The sequence below is a fragment of the Carettochelys insculpta genome, chromosome 13 (genome assembly GCF_033958435.1).
Source record: "Carettochelys insculpta isolate YL-2023 chromosome 13, ASM3395843v1, whole genome shotgun sequence".
NCBI classification, from domain to species: domain Eukaryota; kingdom Metazoa; phylum Chordata; order Testudines; family Carettochelyidae; genus Carettochelys; species Carettochelys insculpta.
Genome location: NC_134149.1, coordinates 42682154 through 42700688, shown reverse-complemented (window position 1 = coordinate 42700688; position 18535 = coordinate 42682154). Strand labels below are relative to the sequence as shown.

The window sequence follows — 18535 nt, the reverse complement described above, 5'->3', positions numbered from 1 at the left end:
GCCATCTGCAGTCTGAGATCTACTGGTATTGTGACTCACACCCTGGGCTACACCACACACCCGAAAAGGGGGCCGCAATTTCCAGTAGGAAAAGGGGAATTCACTATGTTCAATCAGTCCTGAGCTTCAATGCACATTGATCCCTCAATAGACTCATCGCCAGAACTGTGAGGGCTCACCCAGCTTCTGGAGTTACATAGAAATTCAGAACCCAAACTGGGACATCCGGAACTGTAATGGATGCAGGACTTAGACTTCGTTCTTCATGTTTTGTTCATGAAATTCCCCTTGTACTGTCTCATCTATGAACCTCCTCAGCATGGGGAATCTATGCTCTTTTCAGTCCTGGCCTTCCCCCTTTCATTGCCTCATTAATGGAGTCCTCAGTATGACCAGGAGAAATCACCTTTCCCTGGATGCAGACAGGAATTCAGTCTAACCAACACCCAGCAAACCTCCTTAAAGAAAGAGTTTTAAAGAAGGATTTCCTCACTGGGGCAAACTTATAAACAAGGACACCATTTAAATGAACAGCAATGGACTGGCTAATAATTCACTTTGCTGCTACTGAAGAGATGTGCATTTCAGTAAAGATTTTCTTCCCAGACCTGCTCTGAGCTGGGCCTATGGCATAGCTGAAGTTATGACATCATAGTCTGGAAATTAAAATGACAATTCAGCACAATCATTTCTCAGCTGGGTAGAACAGGGAGGCCTTGACAGGAAGCCTTCCTTTAAATCCAAGTGTTTTTCAGTAATACTATATCATGGAAAGGACAAGTGACATACTACCTAAATGCCGTGTCTCCCTCTAGTGGCTGCTCCATAAAAGTGGATAAACGTCTAGTAGTGCTGCTGACAACTGAAGCTGCCGTATTACCTCAAGCCTGTGCTGTGGTGCTGAAGGACCTACGTTCAGCATCTGCTGACAGCTCGTGGTGGGATTTATTATAGATGCTTATGCAAAGCTGGTGGAGAGGTACATTCTGACCAGTCTTCCTATTGCATTATCTACATATTCAGCGTTTCATTATGCAGCCGGCTCCGGGATAGTCCAATAATATTTGTGAGTTCAATTATTATCAGTTCAAATCTGCCTCCCATAAATCAGACAATAAATTACTGGCAGATAAACTTGTGACACTGTGTATTTTAAAGCTGTGTTAGGAAGGCAACTATCTGCCCACTTGCTGAGTACACTAATCCAGACTAGAGAAGGAGTATGTTTTTGGCTTAGAACTTGAAAGCGCCAGGGCTCTACTCTCACAGTTGTGGAAAGCAGATCTCCTTTTGTCAAATCCTCGCTCTACCACTGATTTTGAACAAAACTCTTAATGTCTGTGCACCCCAGCATCCCCAGGATCAAACGCCATCATAGGACAATCGAGAGGGACCATTAGTCAATGTCTGCACAGCACAGAATCTTTTCTCCTCTCCGTTACACAGAAGCAAGAATGCTACAGAAGAGCCAATCACACTCACACAACCAAAAAATCATTCCCAATGAGGCCCTGATCACAGAATCTTTTTGCTTGGTGATGGCATCCAAAGCAGGGAGAGCACAGCTTGATTTCCAGATCCTAGGCTGAGCTTGCTGTATTGGCAGGTAGAAATATGTGGTTTTGACTGATTAACTGGGCAAATATGAGATGGAAGTTGCTGAGGGAGAATAAATATGAAACAACAAAAAGCAATTTTTTACAGAGGTTCTTTTCCCACCTAACCACACGTCCAGCCTTCCCAGACTGGAACTAAGAGGTCCTGAGATCTGTTCAGGTCAACTGGGACTCACCCCTGCCGAGAGCACAGGTATCTCTGATTCTGCAACCAGTTAACAGCAGTATTCTAGTGTCAGTGTGAGGAAAAAGGGACCAAGTATGGGGGGCAGGAAAGGGTAAGGAAAAGGAAGAAAAAAGGAAGAAAGAGATTTCTAAGCTCCTCCACACAACAATGGGAAAGAAAAATGCTGGAGATAGAAGAATAACCCTTTCTGTATCTGAATAATGCTATAATGACATCTGAACCATCATGAAGCACATAACCTGCATAGAGCACATTCTGATTCCCTTGCAGACCAGTACAGAGGACTGCCATGAAGAATTATGTTGACTTGTGTGCAATGGGAACAAGAACAATGGGTTTGAGATATGGAAACCCTATCCACTGAACAGGTCTATTCTTGCTTACAGGGTTCTTCTGCTTTCTGGTGCATTTCACCTTTTACACACATGGACTTCATTCCTTTAATGAGTTGCATGCTACTGTCAAGTGCAGCCGTCACACAAACTGTTTCTGTGCATGCACCTAGCTAATACAGCCCACCATGGTTTATCAAGACTATAATAGGATTTACAAAAGAACTAGACACATTCATGGAGCATAGGTCCATCAATAGCTATTAGCCAGGATGAACAAAGATGGTGTTCCTAGCCTCTGTTTATCATAAGCTAGGAATGACTTACAGGAGACCAGTTCTATTCATCCCCTCTGGGGTATCTTGCACTGGCCACCGTTGGAAGACGGGATGCTGGGCTAGACTGACCTTTGGTCTCACCCAGCACGACTTTTCTTATTTTATCAGCAAAGACAGAACCTCTGACCTTCCATCTCAAACTTTACCCCTGGACCTAAGGGAACTACATTACATGAGTACACTGCATTACACTAGTACGTTCTGATTCCGTATTTGTAACAGAGGAATGACATAATTAGCCAATGTGTTACACATATATAGTCTCAGTTCTGCACTTTTCCCAGCAAATGAATGGAGATAAAAATATTGACCTACCTCCTAGGAGTGTTGTGAGGTTTTGGTAAATTAAGGATTGCACAGTGCTCTGAGATACTCTGATTAAGAGGCGGGTGAATATTTTTCATGAACACTTTTCAATTTTTAAATTAATTCACTTTAGTTATTTTTGCACTCCTTCTGCATTGGCTGTCTGGGAATGTTCTGGTAAGTGAGCTTGCTGGCAAGAATGTTTACGAAAACAGTGACTTTTAAGCAGATATTAGAGACTATTTGTGGAATGTGAATTTAAAATTCATCATTGCAATCATTCAAAACAGAAATCTGAGTCTAAGAATGTCCCTACACCAATCAGGGAACATGACACAACCATGTGACCCATGAGGCCATTCAAAACAGCTCATGTTTTGCATACTGAATAATCACAACAAACTGCTTATGACCAATCTACAGACCAAGAATCAGCCAAGAACCTTTAGTAATGAATAAATGTGATTAAATCACAAATTGTTCATCAATAATTTGTGAACAGAAAAAAAGGCAAAAATTATGGAAGAAATGCTGTGTTAAAAATTATTCAGCCTGCTCTGAATGGAGCTATATATTCAATATAGACAAAGGGTTATGCTTCAAAATTATGAGTCAGGTGACACAAAGAAAACTAATTATAATACTGTCCTACACATTTAGTGACAGCCATCTACCCAAAAAGATCCAAAAGGCCCTGTATAAATAACATCACAGGTAAAAAAGAATCAATGAAACCACCCTTGAAATGCAGCCATCCAGAGCAGTAGCGGTAGAACAGAAGAAAGCCCTGACACCCAATAGTTTCAGACAGGAAGAGAAGAAGAAAGCATCTGTGCAGACTGGATAGAAAGTAATTCCTCAAAATAAAATTTGGCCAGAGCACGAAACCAAACATCCTTTCCTGTGGCTGTGAATTGGACCAATTGGTGACCACGAGCATTCGAGTTCAGAAATGGCACCATTCACCATGCCCCCTAGCCTCATGGTAGGGAACTGTCAGCTACTGAATCTCCAAGCCAACTTCCTCAATCTCCAGGGCTCCCCTGGTACATCACCCAACATGCTCTCCAGAGCATGTACGGCTTTGCATGAGAAACCCCCAACAAAGGCCTGGCTACAGTCAGTGGTGGTGTAACAGTACGTACATGTGTGACCTGAAACACCATTCTTCTGGTCAAGACCTACTAGTTTAACAGTCAGTCTGGGAGGCAGGAGCCAGGGCTCTACCTGGGTATGTGACTTTGGGCAAGCCACCTAAAATCCCTTTTCCCTCTCTGTGATCAAGCTTCCTGCTAACTCATGGAGATAATAATATTTACCTCCTAAGGGAACTCAGTGCATGACCATTTACCTCATGCTACAGAAATCACAAGCCTCACAATGGACAAAGGGAATGGTCTGAGGTACTTTCACAATAAGATACAACAATGAGCCTAACCCCTTTCATTACAACACCGCCCCAAGGAAGCATTTTACAGCTGTCAAACACTGGGCCATGAGGGCTACAGCTTGGGCTCCCTGCCCGCTCTTGCTGCTTTCTCTTCAGCCAACTTGGTGTCCCAGCCTTCCAGCACGGTCACTTCAGGAGCCTGGACCACTGACAATGTTTTGCTACAACATATTATACATCAGCCATCATTTATTTTTCCTATTTGAGATTTCAAATGTGGATGTCACACAGCTTCTAATGGCTGAGGTTCGCATTCCACTGACCTCCATCCTTCCCACTCGCCAACAGCGGAGAAAGTACAAGCAGACCCGGAGGGGAGTTTGGGGCTGAAATGAGGGGCAGGCAAGAGGGAGGTTGAGGGGGTGAGGGCAGGGGATGTGTGGGAGCAGTGACAGGTGACAAGGAATGGTGAGGGGATGAGAAATGAGATGGAGGGAAATTGGGATCTGTCCTGAGGGGCAGAGAGGAGGTAAAAGTGTGTGGGGGGGGATGTGACGGTGGAGAATTTGGGTCCGTACTAGGAGTGGGTTAGCACAAGTATGAAATGGTGTCGAGGGAAGAAAATTTGTTTGTAGTGAGATGGGGAAGAGGTGTGTGTGTCTGCACGTGTAGGAAATCTGGGTCTCTGACAAGAGGGATGGGGACAAGTGTGTGTCTGAGGGGAACAGGAGGCCTGCGTGGATCGAGAACAGGTGTGTGTGTCTGACGAAGGGGGCTATGTGAGGAGAAGGGAGAGGACAGGTGTGGGTGTTTGTGTTGGGGGAAGGGGTTCCACGAGGAAAGGCAAGAGGACAGATGTGTGTGTTGGGGTGAGGGGAATCCACGAGGAGAGGGGAGAAGACACGTATCTGTGAGCCTGAGGGAAGCGAAGGAGGATTCATGAGGAAGGGACGAGGATGTGTGTGTGGGAGGGAGGGAGGGCAGGATGGGGAGGGGAATCTGTGAGGAGAAGGGGGAGGACAGAAGTGTGGAAGTGGCTGCAGCAGGGCAGTTTACATCCATAAGGAGGCACAGGTGAAAGTGAGCATAGACGGGGCATTCTGAAATTTTTGAAAAACCGGACGCCATAAACTGTAGCTTAGTCTCCCCAGGAAAAGCTGTAGAGAGAAGGGAGCAGGACAGGCTGTTGGACCTCAGAGCTTCGCAATAGAAGGACTTGTATTAGCTCTTTTAGGATCCCACATCATTCCCTCTTCCCTGACACACAATGCACAAAACCCCTGGAGCGCAGAGACCTAGAGCCCCTGCTTTATCGGTGGGAGGAAGACACGGAGAAAATCTTGTTCCCCCTGGCTACACCTACCAAAACATAACTGATGTGGGGAAAGCCGGCTCTCTGGAAGCAGGGCAGTCTGCTTGAAACTCTTGTGAAGTTTTGGGCAGCGACACACCAACTGGGAGCAGCTGAGTCACTGCGCTGAGCAGGATTCTTGCGCCGATTCCTGCATCTCCTTCTCTGATCTGGGGCAATTCCTTCTTAATTTGCCCCTTTTTCTCTCTCTTTTTTTTTAAACATTGCAGTGGATGCTTCCCCAAAGTGAGAGGCTTCAGAGCCCTTACTAAAGCCAGACACTGTGGCGCAGGGTGCTGCTGTGACACCTTCCTGCACTCCCTTCGTCTGGCCCCCATCATAGCTTCTCTCCTAAGACATGAGGCCTGTGCACCTCTCTGCCAATGCACCCCTGGTGTAGCCTGCTGGATCCCACACAACCAGGGCTGACAACTGTCAAACTACCCAGACCCAAACACCACTGCCCTGCTGCTGCCCCATCCCTTCTCCAAGGACCTGCGCTCCTCGCGGCATCCCCCTCTCTCTGTCACTTGCTGCTCCCCACCCCACTCACTTTTGTTAGGTTGGAGCAGGGGGGTAGCGTGTGCGGGCTCTGGGAGGGTGTTTGGGTGCAGGAGGGGGATCCAGGCTGGGCAAGGGAGGGAGGGTGGGGTGTGGCCGACGGCAGGGTGTTTGGGTGAGGGGAGGGGCTCAGGACTGGGGCAGGGGGTTGGAGTGCAGAAGGGCGTGAGGGGCCCGGATTCTGGTCAGGCAATATTTATCTCAGTTGGCTCCTGGTCAATGGCACAGTGGCTCCCTGCATGCCCGAGCCTTGCACCGCTCCTGGAGGCACCTGACGTATCCCTATGGACCCAGGGGAGGCCGGAAGCCTCCACCTGCTGCCTGTGCCCACAGACACTGCCCCCACAGCTCCCATTGACCATAGTTCCCAGCCAGTGGGAGTTACGGAATCAGTGCTCAGGGTTGGGGCAGCCTGAGGAGCCTCTCTCCCCTCACCAGGACCCGCAGGGACATGCCAGCTGGTTCCAGAAGCGGCACAGGGCCAGGGCAGGCAGGGAGCGTGCTGGGAACCTGCTCTTCTCCCTCAGCTCAGCCAAAGCCCCTCAGTCTCTGGCCCTCTCCCCGCCCCTGTTCTTCCTCTACCAGTACTGAGATCTGAGTTGTCCCCTGTAGCACCCCCTTGTATTCAAGTACGGGGACCCCCCACAGTTCTGACAAGGTCTCTCAGGCTGCTCTTGTACAGCCCTCGTCTATTCCAGTCAGAGCCCATCTCCAAGTCCTACTGGGCACACGAACACCCACACCCAGAGGAAGCCCATTGTTAGCTGGGAGCTAGGCACCGACTGTCCAACGCAACAAATCTGTCACTCAGGCTAGTGAGATTTAACACCTGAGCTCCTCAGAGGCGAGCCACAGATGAGTCAATCCCCTGAATTACCTCCATGCTCCCCATCACTCAAGATCTACCTCCCCAGCTAGCAACTTGTGGACAGCCAGGTCTGAGTCCGGCTGTCTGTCTGGGGAAGGTGGGCCAAGATTCGCCAGGCGCCTCCTTCCACTCCACTCCCGGTGCAGCTGAACCACTGAATACCGCACTCCTGCCGTGTCCCAGCCCTGAGAGCCAACCTTCTCATCAGTCCAATGGGCTTCAAAGTGGCAGGGGAGGGAAGTGAGCGGCTGACGCCTCTCATCCGCTCAGCTTGGCCTGGAGCTAACGAGGCATCTCAAAATTAAAAAGTGAACTGCAATCCCCAGCAGGCCTGTCCTCCTTTTGGCATTAGTTGGAGTTCTCTTTCTCGCTTGGAGAGAGCTGGGGAGCAGTGAACAGCATTCAGCTCTGCCAAGGCCCCGTGTCTGGGCAGTGCACAGGGATGCTGGGATGGAGAGAGCCTTGGAGAAGGAGTGTGCATGCATGTGAGGTCAGAAGCCCTGGAGAGATTCCCTTTGTTCAGTGTTTTCTACGGGGGAGGCAGGGGTAGAAGGGAACTATCATTGCTGGGTTGGATTCCACCCTCTCTGGCCACTCACTCACCTTCTAGCAATAGGCAGCGAAGACAGAAAATGGGATACAGGCAGCAGGGAGAGGCAGAAACAATGAGAATGGGGTGGGGGCAATTTGGGCTTGTAGTGAGCAAGTGTGTGGAGGAGGGAGAGGGAGTTGGATCTGTAACTTGGGCCTGGCAAGAAGACAGGTGGCGTGCACAGCAGCACACTGGGATGGATGGGGAGATGGAGGTTTGCTTGGGGTGGAGGGAGGGGTAAAGTAGGGTAAGACTGTGCATGTGAGAAAAAGAGGCAGCAGGAGCTTGGAGTCTGGACCATAGTAAGGGGAGGGCAGAACACTACCAGGCCAGAAAAAGACCCTGGGATTCCTTGGAAAGGCTGAGGCTGCTCGGGCAGCTCCCCATTGGTGGCTCAAGGTGCAGCAATGATGCACGGCAGCCAAGCAATGAGGGGCACGCGCTAAGAGATGATACCTCACGGGTGACAAACTGGCGCCGCTGAGAGCTCTGGAGAGCAGCTCGGCCCGCCCCAGCAGCTCTGCGAGTGCAGAGTTGGCTGTGAGGAGGAACTCTGCTTTGGGACAGAGCCTCAAAGGTGCAAGGTGCCTAAATATGGTGGAGGGTGTAGGCCTTTGTGCCTCCCTCACCGTGGCCTGGGACTGGGGCATAGAAGCAGCGTAGGGACAAGTCAATCCCAGCTGGGAGCCAGCGTAACCCCCTCTGGCGGCTTGTGGGCCTGAGCTCTCAGTTACTTCCCTGGCTTCCACACATCCCTGGGAGAGGGGAGACATGGTCCCCCACAGCCTCCACAGCATTACCCGAGTTGTCATAAATGAGCTAGAAAACACCGTGAGCCGTAGTCATCCAGTGCTGTGACAGGATGGCTGCTGCCACAGATGCAGCCCAATGTCCCAGGAAGCCAGACAGTTCTGGGTGCTGGTTCACACAGACTTTCATGTTCCCTCACTAGGTCAACAGTGACTGAAATGTGTCACCCTCTCCTGACTGGTGGGGACCCTTCTGTGGTCCTGGGGCTCAGTCCAACTCCTACTGCTCCATGTAGTTCTCTGTTTCAGGCTCTGCCAGGGAGGCTCCACACCCCTTTCCGTCTCAGAGTGCCAAGGCTGTTGAAAGGGGCTGTGTGGGAGAAGCGGGCTCTGCTGGCTCAGACTGTAAGCCTGGTGGGGCTATTGAGCCCTTCAGAATGGAAAGGAAAGGAACAGAGCCTTTTATAATAAAGTTTGGAAACCCACAACTAAACACAATCCTGGGGGGGGAGGGCTCCCTCTCCACTCTTATTCTGGAGATACAGTGAGCACTTTCAAACACAGCTTGGAAAATCAGAGACCTTCTCCTTGATTTTCAGGCCAGGAGAGGCTGCTGTGACCACCTGCTCCAGCCCTGGTCATAGGTCCTCACCCGGCACAAGGGTGACCATATGTCCCATTTTGGCCACTCTTTTTTAACCCTCTCCTGGCCGCCCTGGCTTTTTGGCAAAACGGCATCTCTCCCATTTACTTCTGCCAACTGACCATGCGTTGGCAGGAGCCTTGGGCCAGAGCTGGATCACTTATTGCCTTTTACTTATCCCCCCAAAGAGGGGGGTGCCCCCTAGCAACGCATGGAGGACTGTGCGGGGAAGAAGAGGACAAGCAGTAATGCTGAACCTTCGTGAGTGGGCAGCAGAGAGGAACCTCAGGCTGGCCCCGTGCATAGAGGTAGGGAGAGGAAGGCCTGAAACCAGCCCCATGGGCAGGAAGGCTACGCACGCAGGGTGGGAAGGGAGGAGGGGGCCTTCAGCCAGCCCCTTATGGGGAGGTTAGGGGAGCGGAGCTCAGGACCTCACAGGGGTGGAGGACCTCAGGCCAGACCCCTTCAATGTCCCTTTTTCTATTTGGAAAAATATGGTCACCTTGCCAGCAACTCTGGCCTCAGTCCCAGGAGCAGTGTCCCCGTAAGCTGTGCACTTGGGCAGCCATGCAGAAGAGATTCCCATGCCACCCCACTGGTAAGCAGAGTGCCCCTGGCTAGGTTTTTGTTTCTGCTGGTGGTGCACCACCGCACGTTACCTGGCACACACAAAAATTATTCCGCACAAGGATGGAAAAAATCTGTGCATGGCTGGAAAAGATTAGCGGGAACGTTGCCCAGGACAAGGCTTTCAAACCACTTAAAGAGAGACAGTGTGCATCATGGGGCTGCTCTGCTGGGTGGGCACTCAAGTGGGACAACCAACCAGCGACAGATCAGTCTTTCAACACACCATGCACGACTACCTGCCCCCTCTAGGTCCCTGAGCCTTGCTCTCTGGGGAGACAGGAGAGTCACTCCTCCACAAGCACTACTGCCCTCACCCTCCCTACGTCCATGCTGGCCCTGCACAGAGCTGGCTCACCTACCGTGTTTTGCTGTATCCTAATAATACTTACTAAGTGGTTTCCTTGCCTTTTTTTATGGCACCTCTGCAGTTCTCCCCTCATAAAACGTGACTGCACCAACCTCTGCGAGGGGGGACAGCCAGCTGATAAGGAGATTTTGTGTTTTCCCAATACACCCTTTCCAGCTAGCTCTCCTGATTCAAAGACAGTCCATCACCTCCCGCTTCTTTGCTGACTGCTGCTTCCTGCCGGTGAAGTGAATTTCCATGGTGCACGACTTTGCACCATGAAGGAGTCATTTTATATGGGAGAGTCTCATCCTCTCCACCTCTCCCTTAGTCCCCCCACTTCCTCCCCACTCCCCAGTCCTCCTTAGAATTTGCATTTCAGCAGCTGATTATACTGTTCTTGCCTTTCTGAAAACCCGACTCCACCAGCAGTGATGGGAGATGTGCCTGAGAGCTGGGTGGGGAACGGTGGGGGAAGTGCCTGGACTGTGAGTGCATAAGGGCAGCTCTGTATGGGGCGGAGGGAAGTCTGAGATGATTGATTAGGGACAATGGCTGCTCTATGGAGCAGAGAGAAACTAGGGTGCTTAAGGATGGACCCAGCACTCCTGGAACCCAGTGGGAATCTTGCCATCCACTTCAGTGGGCTTTGAATCAGGCCCCTCATGAGAGACCTTTGTCCTACACCGTCACTAGCACATTTCCTCCTTGAAGCCAAGGATAGGAATCTGCTTTTCAGCCACTCAGTCTCCTGCAACTCCCAGGGCTTCTGAGAGAAATTCCGACTTGCCGGGAAGGGAAAGCACCACAAGAAAGGCCAAAAATAATCCAGCCGAGCTAAGTCCAAGCAAAAGTGTCTCCACATTCACATCATCACGCAGCCCCTCCTTTTGGGTTTCCATAGTTCAATCACCACTACTTTGTGGGTGCCACTAAACATCAACTCATGGGGTTTCACAGCCCTGTAATTATTTCCCCGATCCCCCAAAAGGAAAAGAAGCCCCCCTTTTCTCTCTTCCTCTGCTTTGGTGCCCAGGAGGCTGGAAATCCCTGCCAGCCGGGACAAGCAGACGGCCATGTTCCCCCTATGGAGGGACGGAGCATTCCACAGAGATGACCACAAACTTCACCTTACCCCTTGGTCCACCTCATCAGCTGGGATCCTGGCAGACAACCCAACAGCTTGGTCAGCCCACATTCTGACCAACCGGGCAGACAGCGAGACTCTCTGCCCAAGAAAAAGAGGGTGTGGGAAGAGGAAGGCTAGCTACCTCATTGTACTAGGCTGGGAAGGGGGCAGAAGGAGATACTCAGCGAGCCAATGTCACCGTGTAGCCACCACAGAAATGCCAAAGTCCGTGAGATCCACGCTGCAGGACTGTGGCAGGGCAGTGGAGGAGGTTAAGCTTTTGGCAGCCAGTGAGTGAGGTTAAACCCAGAGCAACACAGTTTATCTGACTGCTGAATGGCATGTTGCAGGGATCGGCCGCCAGCGAACGATCCCAGAATGCCAAACACCGGGCCACAGACACTGTAGAGAAAGGGCAAGGGAGAGAGCAGAGGAGAGACAGGTGCGGTGGGAGCAGAGATCAGAGAGAAAGGAAATAGGGAGGAGGCCGGGGAGAGCAAAAGAAGGAGCTATGGAGAGTGACAAGCAGAGAGAGAAAACTGAGGGGAGATGGCAAAGGAAGCAAAAGGAGAGAGTGCAGGAATGGGGGACGAGGGCAGAGGAAGAGAGAGGAGAGAAATAGAACCTGGAGAAGGGGAAAGCTCAGGCTGATGCATGTTGCTAGCAGTGGAACAGGTAGCACTGACATATGGAGCTGGAACTGCAAAGTACCCCAGCGCCCGCTGCGTGCAGGACCCCAGCTCACCGTACCTCCGAAGTCGGGCCTAAGGCGGACGTCATACCCCTTCAGCAACTTGTCCACAATCTCTTTCACCACAGAAATGTTCCCAGTGGAGGGGCTGAAAGAGAAGAAGAAGCAGCAGCTCTCGTCATTGTCCCCACGCTGGAGAGGCACAGGGTGGAGACGCTCCCTGGCTGGCAGGCGGAAGCCCGGTGCGCAGGCAGAGACACACACGTGCTGCCCGCCTCACACACTGGCGTGAGCTCTTCCTCTCACAGACGCCCTCTCCTTGTCTGTCGTACGGCCATTGTCGGCCTCTCTCACACGCGCATGTTCACACTCTTGCGTACACACCCACAACTGTCCTCACCCTGCACACACCCTGTCAAACACAAGGCCATGCTTCTGGGACACCCTTGCAGTGTGCCTGTTCCTTAGAGGGGGTGGTACACTGGGGCCCTTACTTGGGCCCTGGAGACCCTCCTTCTCTTTCTCCCACTGCACAGTCTTCCCTCATCTGCTGTTCCTGCAACATATATCTGCACTATAAAAACACAGCCTCCGTCTCTGTCACACACTACAGCCTCTCAACTTCCTTCTCGCTGCCTTGTGTTCCCTCATACTGCGCGCGCACACACACACACACACACACACACAGCGTACACAGATCTGTCTTCTCCTGTGCCCACATACAAAGCTTCCACTGATTCACACACTCTGTGTCTCTCTCACCCGCGCGCAGAGTACACACAAATTTTCCCTGTGACACACCTCCATGTACCCCGCCCTCTCACACTGCACCCACTTCATCTATAACACACTCAGCACATGCTACCTCTCATACACACACACGTGATACAAACCCAGGCTCATCACGCATCATGCTCACTGCACCCTCCATGATATTCATCCCCTGCCCAAACATTCATCTGGACAAGCTCCCTGTCACATTCTGTGCACCCAGGCATCCTCTCAGGTTAGCCACGCACCAAAGGAGTCGCTCTCCTCTCCTACACACCCCATGGATCTATGATCTTTGGTCACTGAAAATAAATATATTACCATGCTGTATCACAGCAGCTTCTAAAATGCTCTTAGCAACACAGTCCTAGAGAGAGAAAAGAGTCCATCTTTGCCTAGATCATTATATTGTCCCTACCAAGCCCTGTGTTTTCCTTCTTGAGATTGGGTAACATCCATTGCTACTGGCATTTCAATTCCTTCCAGTTCTATGAACGGGAGGGTTCTCCTGCATTAAACAATCCTAGAGGCAAAGGAAGTGCTGGTGGAACATTGAGAAGCAAGAAGCCGCTACAATGGCCCTCCAAAATACATGTAAGTGCATATGTTTCCACTCGAGTGACTCCCCACCTTCCTCCAAACTCAACCATCGTCCCAGCTCTGTCCATAGAATTACCCATTTTCCACGGAGCTTGGGTACACATGTCCTCATCAAACAACATTCTTTGCAATCACAAGTTAAACTCAAAATCTCATGAAAAGGACACTTCTCCTGGGCCATCCTTCCTTCCACAGCAAATCATTCTAGGATTTAAAGGTGCAACACAGCTCTACCCCTTCCATCTTGCATTGACATAGCCTCATGCCCCATGTGGGTATCCTTGCACACGTGGCTGTGATTATGTTTATGGATTTACTGGATGTGCATGAGTCCTCTTGAACCACTATGTGTGAGAGACATATGCGCAGAGATCTGTATACACAAGTGTGTGTACAGACCTGGATCCTCATGCAAGTTGATTCTAGTGCATGCCCCAGTGTGTGAATGGCTATGTAAAAATATAGATCTGTGGGTGTACACTATACATCTGGATGCACAGATATGTGTGCATGTCGTAAACGTAAAGGTGTACAAATCCATGGCTACAGGTGTGTGGATACTAGAGCATGAGTATAGCGTGGGGACATGGGCAAATTGATCAGTTCGTGCTGGATTCATCTGTATGCATGAGCTGGTGTGTGCCTGGATTTTCAATGCATATACCTTCCCTCACAATCTGTAAGTGTACACATAAACCAGCATACTTAGCTTGACACAGTCTAGGCACGCAGATGAACTTGTCAGTGAATATCAGCTGGGTGCCTATACATGTGCCCTTTTCATTTAGTTATGTCTGTACCCAAGTGCACAGGGAAATGCAGGTATGTATATAAATGCGTTTGTACAGCCTCACACACTAGTTTCTGTGCATGCACAGGTTACGTCAACTTGTGTAAATAAGCCTGAACTACACAAACGTGGCTTTATGTAGCTCTGTACATGTATTTCCATGTGCATGTGTATATGCATTTGAGGTATCTGTGTAGGTACATATATGTGCACATTCTAGACACGTGCACAATTATCTGTACATGTGAATGTGTGTGCAAAATGAGGTGCATGGATTTTCATATACGTGTATAACAATCAAAATGCTCTGAAGTTATAGAATGCTTTCCTTAATGGAATTTGAAAATGTGTATTTATCCCCACAACCAGCCATGAGGTCAGAAAGTATCATTACCTCCATTTTAGAGACAGGAAAACTGAGGCCAGGAGGGAGTACGCAACGTACCCAAAATCTCACAGGAAGTCTGTGGGAGAACTGGGACTAGAACCATGGTGCCCTATTCTTTCCTACCAGCTACAAACACCTCCCACTGAAGTCCATGGGAGTTTGTTCTATTCTAGGGAAGAGAAAAGTAGGGGCAAAGCCTTCTGCCTCTCAGTTCTGTGCCTATACTGTAAAGCCATTTTCCTCCCCTCCGAATAAACAAAATAACAATCTGTCATGTGTCTGGAGCTAAGCCTCAAATCTTCCTGCATGTGAGTGTGTATCCGGGCAGGATACAATTCACACTCTGACAACATGTGCACTTGAAGCCAAGCAGGTATGCACAACCACTGCACAGGTATACAAACATCCAAATTCATAGAGCCTATATGTGTGTGCAAGATGCTTGAGTGAGCCTGGGTGTGTGTGTGTGTGTGTGTGTGTGTGTACATTTAGATTCATGCACGTGAGGAGGACATGTGTTTACAGGATGTCAACTAGAGCCTGTGCAGTACAGGTGTCAAACACGTGCCTGAGCGTACACGAGTGGGCAGGAGCCACACGCGCATATGCAATCGCATGAATATGTGTTTATTTTTCAGTGTGTGTGTGTCACGCGTTAAACAGTAGGAGTGAAGGCTCATGTGTGGCCATGAATCTGCATATGTGCATATGTGGTTGCTTTGTGCCTTTGTGTAAATAGGGAACACAGATCTGTGTATATATCTATAGCTATCTACTATCGGTGCCTGGACTTGTGTAGCTTTTAATATAATGTAATATTATATAGGCAAGGCAGTGTGAGTCCATACCCAAAGCATAATTACCGTTCCTATTAATGTTCTGATGAGTGCATCCCTTGCAAATGCGCATGTGTGAACTGAAAATGAGTGTAGACACTGTAGGTGTGTGATCAGTGGATAAATATTTATGCAGACATGGATAGATGCACTCTGCCTACGTTGTCCACTCTGTTTCTGTATACATGTGTGAATGCATGTCTCGTCATATGGCCGCGTGTGTGTATGCAGAACGTTAGTAAGTAGGTATCCGTGGACACATGCATTGAATTGCACAGCTAGTATGCTGTCCCCTGTATAAGTGATATGATTTGGCACAGGACTCTACACTTGTGAATATATATCAGTGCACTCATGCACAGATGTGCACACACTGCACAGGTATACAGATGGTTATATTTACAAGTGTGCAAGCTCTGAATAAATCTGCATTCACAAAGGATGGATGGGTTCCATGTGTCATGCACAGTGCATATGAATACACACACACAGACGTGCGTGAGTGTGGATGCGTGTGCCTTCTGTGTCTGCAGCCACATTGTATGGCCATATCAGGCAGCGTGTGGTTTTCCATGTATCACTGATCTATACAGACCCCAGCTTGCATTCAGTTCCATCTCTGCTTGCTGTACACCATGTTCCCCAGCACAAGGCTTCATGTTATCATTTCCCCCAAATTCACGTCAGTTTCCCTTACAGTAGGAGACTCTGAAGCAAAGGAGCTGTGAGGTGAGCTCCATCTGCAGAGAGCTTGCTCCAGTTCCCAGTCATGAGCACCCTTCCTCCCACTAGCATGCAACTGACTAGGAAATAACAAACAGCAGCTACCAGGAAAGCAGTCAGGAGAAGAGACCCCCCACCACCACCACCACAAACCCCCCCCCCAGTTCACTCCTACAAGCCCCCCCCACATTCTGTCCCTGCATCCTGGAAACCAAATTCTTACCTTTGCGCACAGCAGGCGAGACAAAGCGCTGCTACAGCAGAGACAATTGCACTCAATCTGTCTGCCTGAAATCTCCACATTTCCACAAACACGATGGAGGGGAAAAAATATGTTGGGAGGGGAGGGGAAGATCTTCTGAAATCCCCCTCCAAAAAAAAAAGAAAAGAAAAGAAAAGAAAAGAAAAAGAAAAGAAAAGAAGGCAACAAACAATTTCCTTTATGTTTTTAAAAAGCACAAGACAGTAAAAAAAAAAAAAGTGGGGGAAATATGTATTCCCCCCTCCCTTCAGTGCCAGTCAAAGAATTCGCCTCTTCCTCCTTTCAGCATCCTCTCAACAAGAGACATCCTCTGGCAATGGACAAAATCCCAAGAGAGAGAAAAAGGAAATGTCCCCAAAATGGACTCGGCAAAATGTAGAATCAAATCTCACAGGTAGAAAAAGAAGCCAGTTTCCCCTGAAGGCTCCACTTGGATTATTTCCCCCCTGCTATTTTGCCATCCAGTTCTGCAGATGTGGCTTGCATGGCTTCTGTTATCCACCTTCACAGAAGAGGAGGAGGAGGAGGAGGAGAAAATGTGTATGTGTGGGGTGTGTGTGTGTGTGTATGTGTGTGTGTGTGTGTGTGGTGGGGGGCAGGGTTAGAGTTCTCTAGCAATGCAGTTTTATTCTGGATTTCACCTACCCTTCACTGATCTGTTTCCCCTCCTCCCTCTTTTTTTATTTTAGGAGGGTGGGGGCTTTCAACCCCTGGGTGCAGTTTGATTTGATTTCACTTGCAGGGTGATGCTGGTGACTTGGATGGATATTGTGAAAGGGTTAAAAAAAAAACCCAAACACAAAACAAAACAAAAAAATAAATCCCTGTATGCAGGAAGAATTGCTCTCAAAAGCAGAGTTGCATGGCTCCTTAATGCTGTTGCTGCAGCTCCTGTAGAGTTTTGCTGCTGGTTGCAAAGTCACAAGGGGGGCGGGGGGCGAGGGACTTTTGTAGATTTGGGGAAGAAAAAAAAATCTGTGGGCAAATTAGGATCCTGACGTCACAGCTGACAACATTAACCCCTGCTGGTTTGAAGAGGGGGTTTTTTGGAGGTGGGAGGAAATGGGTTTTCTTTTTCCTTTTCCTTTTGTGTGTGTGTGGCAGGGGGAGAGAAGGGGTGTGAGGCTGAGCCTGGAGATGAGATGGTTTCATTGCCAGAGCAGAACACTGCCACGGTCATTTGAAATAACCTGGCAAGCTCACAAAACCAAACCTTTTCCTCGACGAGAGAGCATGGAGGAGAAGACAAAGCATCTGAGTGTGTCTCTCTAACCCATGGGGCTAGGGAGATCCAACAGCAATCCCAAGAAGCCTGTAAGGACAATTTGTACAGGTTTCTGGCAGATGACAGAGAGGACCCAGGAATTCCCCTGGGAAGGAGAGAGGGTGACCCAGAAAAAGGATCTTTCTTTTGGAATTAGACCGGAGCAGAGATATTGACCCAAAAAGCACAAGTTTGGAGGGGGGGTTGAAATTCTGGAAGTGCTGCCAAGTGCCGGCTAATTATGCGGAGGATTTGCACACTGAAATAGCAACAACACAAAGCAAACAGTCATCCTCAGGACGCTTTCCTTATCAGCTAAGGACCTTTTTCTAATAGCACCCCACCAAATATGGCTTTTTTATGCCCTGAAGCCTCAGGGTCTATATCCTGTCCCAACCCACACTGGCCAAAAAGAGATGGGCATTTGTCACAATGGCCGTACTAGCCAAGGCTTAGTGTTTCTCAAGCTTCTGTCCTGGGGATGAACACATAGGGAAGCTGAAGACTGAACATGCATTTTCTTCCATTGGACAGAGCATTGCTGCCAAGGTGCTCCTGGCCCTGAGAACTAGAACCAGTTGCCTCCTTTCCTGGCCACCAGGGCAGAGAATTCCCTGCCTTCCCCAGTCTCCTAGTGGAGATGTTTAATCCCCTCTCCTGTTTATCAGTGACCCCCCACCCTGCTGTTTAACATTTCCCAAAACAGACATCCCACCCTGCCAGCCCTGCCAGGATATGCTCTGCCCAGCCCATGCTACAGCCAGACACCACCCCGTGACCAAGGAGCGTAACCAATGGAAGCTCAGCAGGAGCTGGGTGGAATGAGGAAGAGACCTGGAGGGGGTATGCAAAGCCAGGCAGAGCTGGCTGGAGGCAATGAATGGTTGGGTATCCAGCAATGCTGTTAGGTCACTCGTTCAAGTCCAGCCCAGGGCCTGCTACCCTGACAGCTGGTCACTGACCTGTGTGAAACCAGCTCATGGTCTCGTTTTGGTAGAGTAGACAGCTACTTACAAACTTGCAGAGACCACAGGCTTGTCAGCAGGCCAGAAGAGACCACTGAAATGGAAGATCCTCTACAGGCTGAACCCCGGGCCAGGATGAAGCATGCTAAAGGGGCAGCAAAAGGAAAAGTCTACAGGGAGACAGGCCAGTCTGTATTTGGTCTGTGA

The 18535-nt window shown here is 49.6% G+C and overlaps 1 protein-coding gene across 3 annotated transcripts in view; it reads right to left on the bottom strand.

The window, feature by feature from the left end:
- The window catches only part of GABRQ (gamma-aminobutyric acid type A receptor subunit theta), an 83482-nt gene extending 67342 nt beyond the window's left edge, over nucleotides 1-16140 (bottom strand). For 2 of the 3 annotated variants that reach the window (XM_075007644.1, XM_075007645.1), the window contains exons 1-2: nucleotides 16061-16140; nucleotides 11789-11877 (exon numbers count right to left, since the gene is read on the bottom strand). In XM_075007644.1, the coding sequence (XP_074863745.1) occupies nucleotides 11789-11877; nucleotides 16061-16140 (169 nt within the window). Of the gene's footprint in view, nucleotides 1-11788; nucleotides 11878-15466; nucleotides 15481-16060 lie in introns of those variants that run through there. The other variant, XM_075007646.1, reaches the window with a different exon arrangement.
- Nucleotides 16141-18535: the final 2395 nt, after the last annotated feature.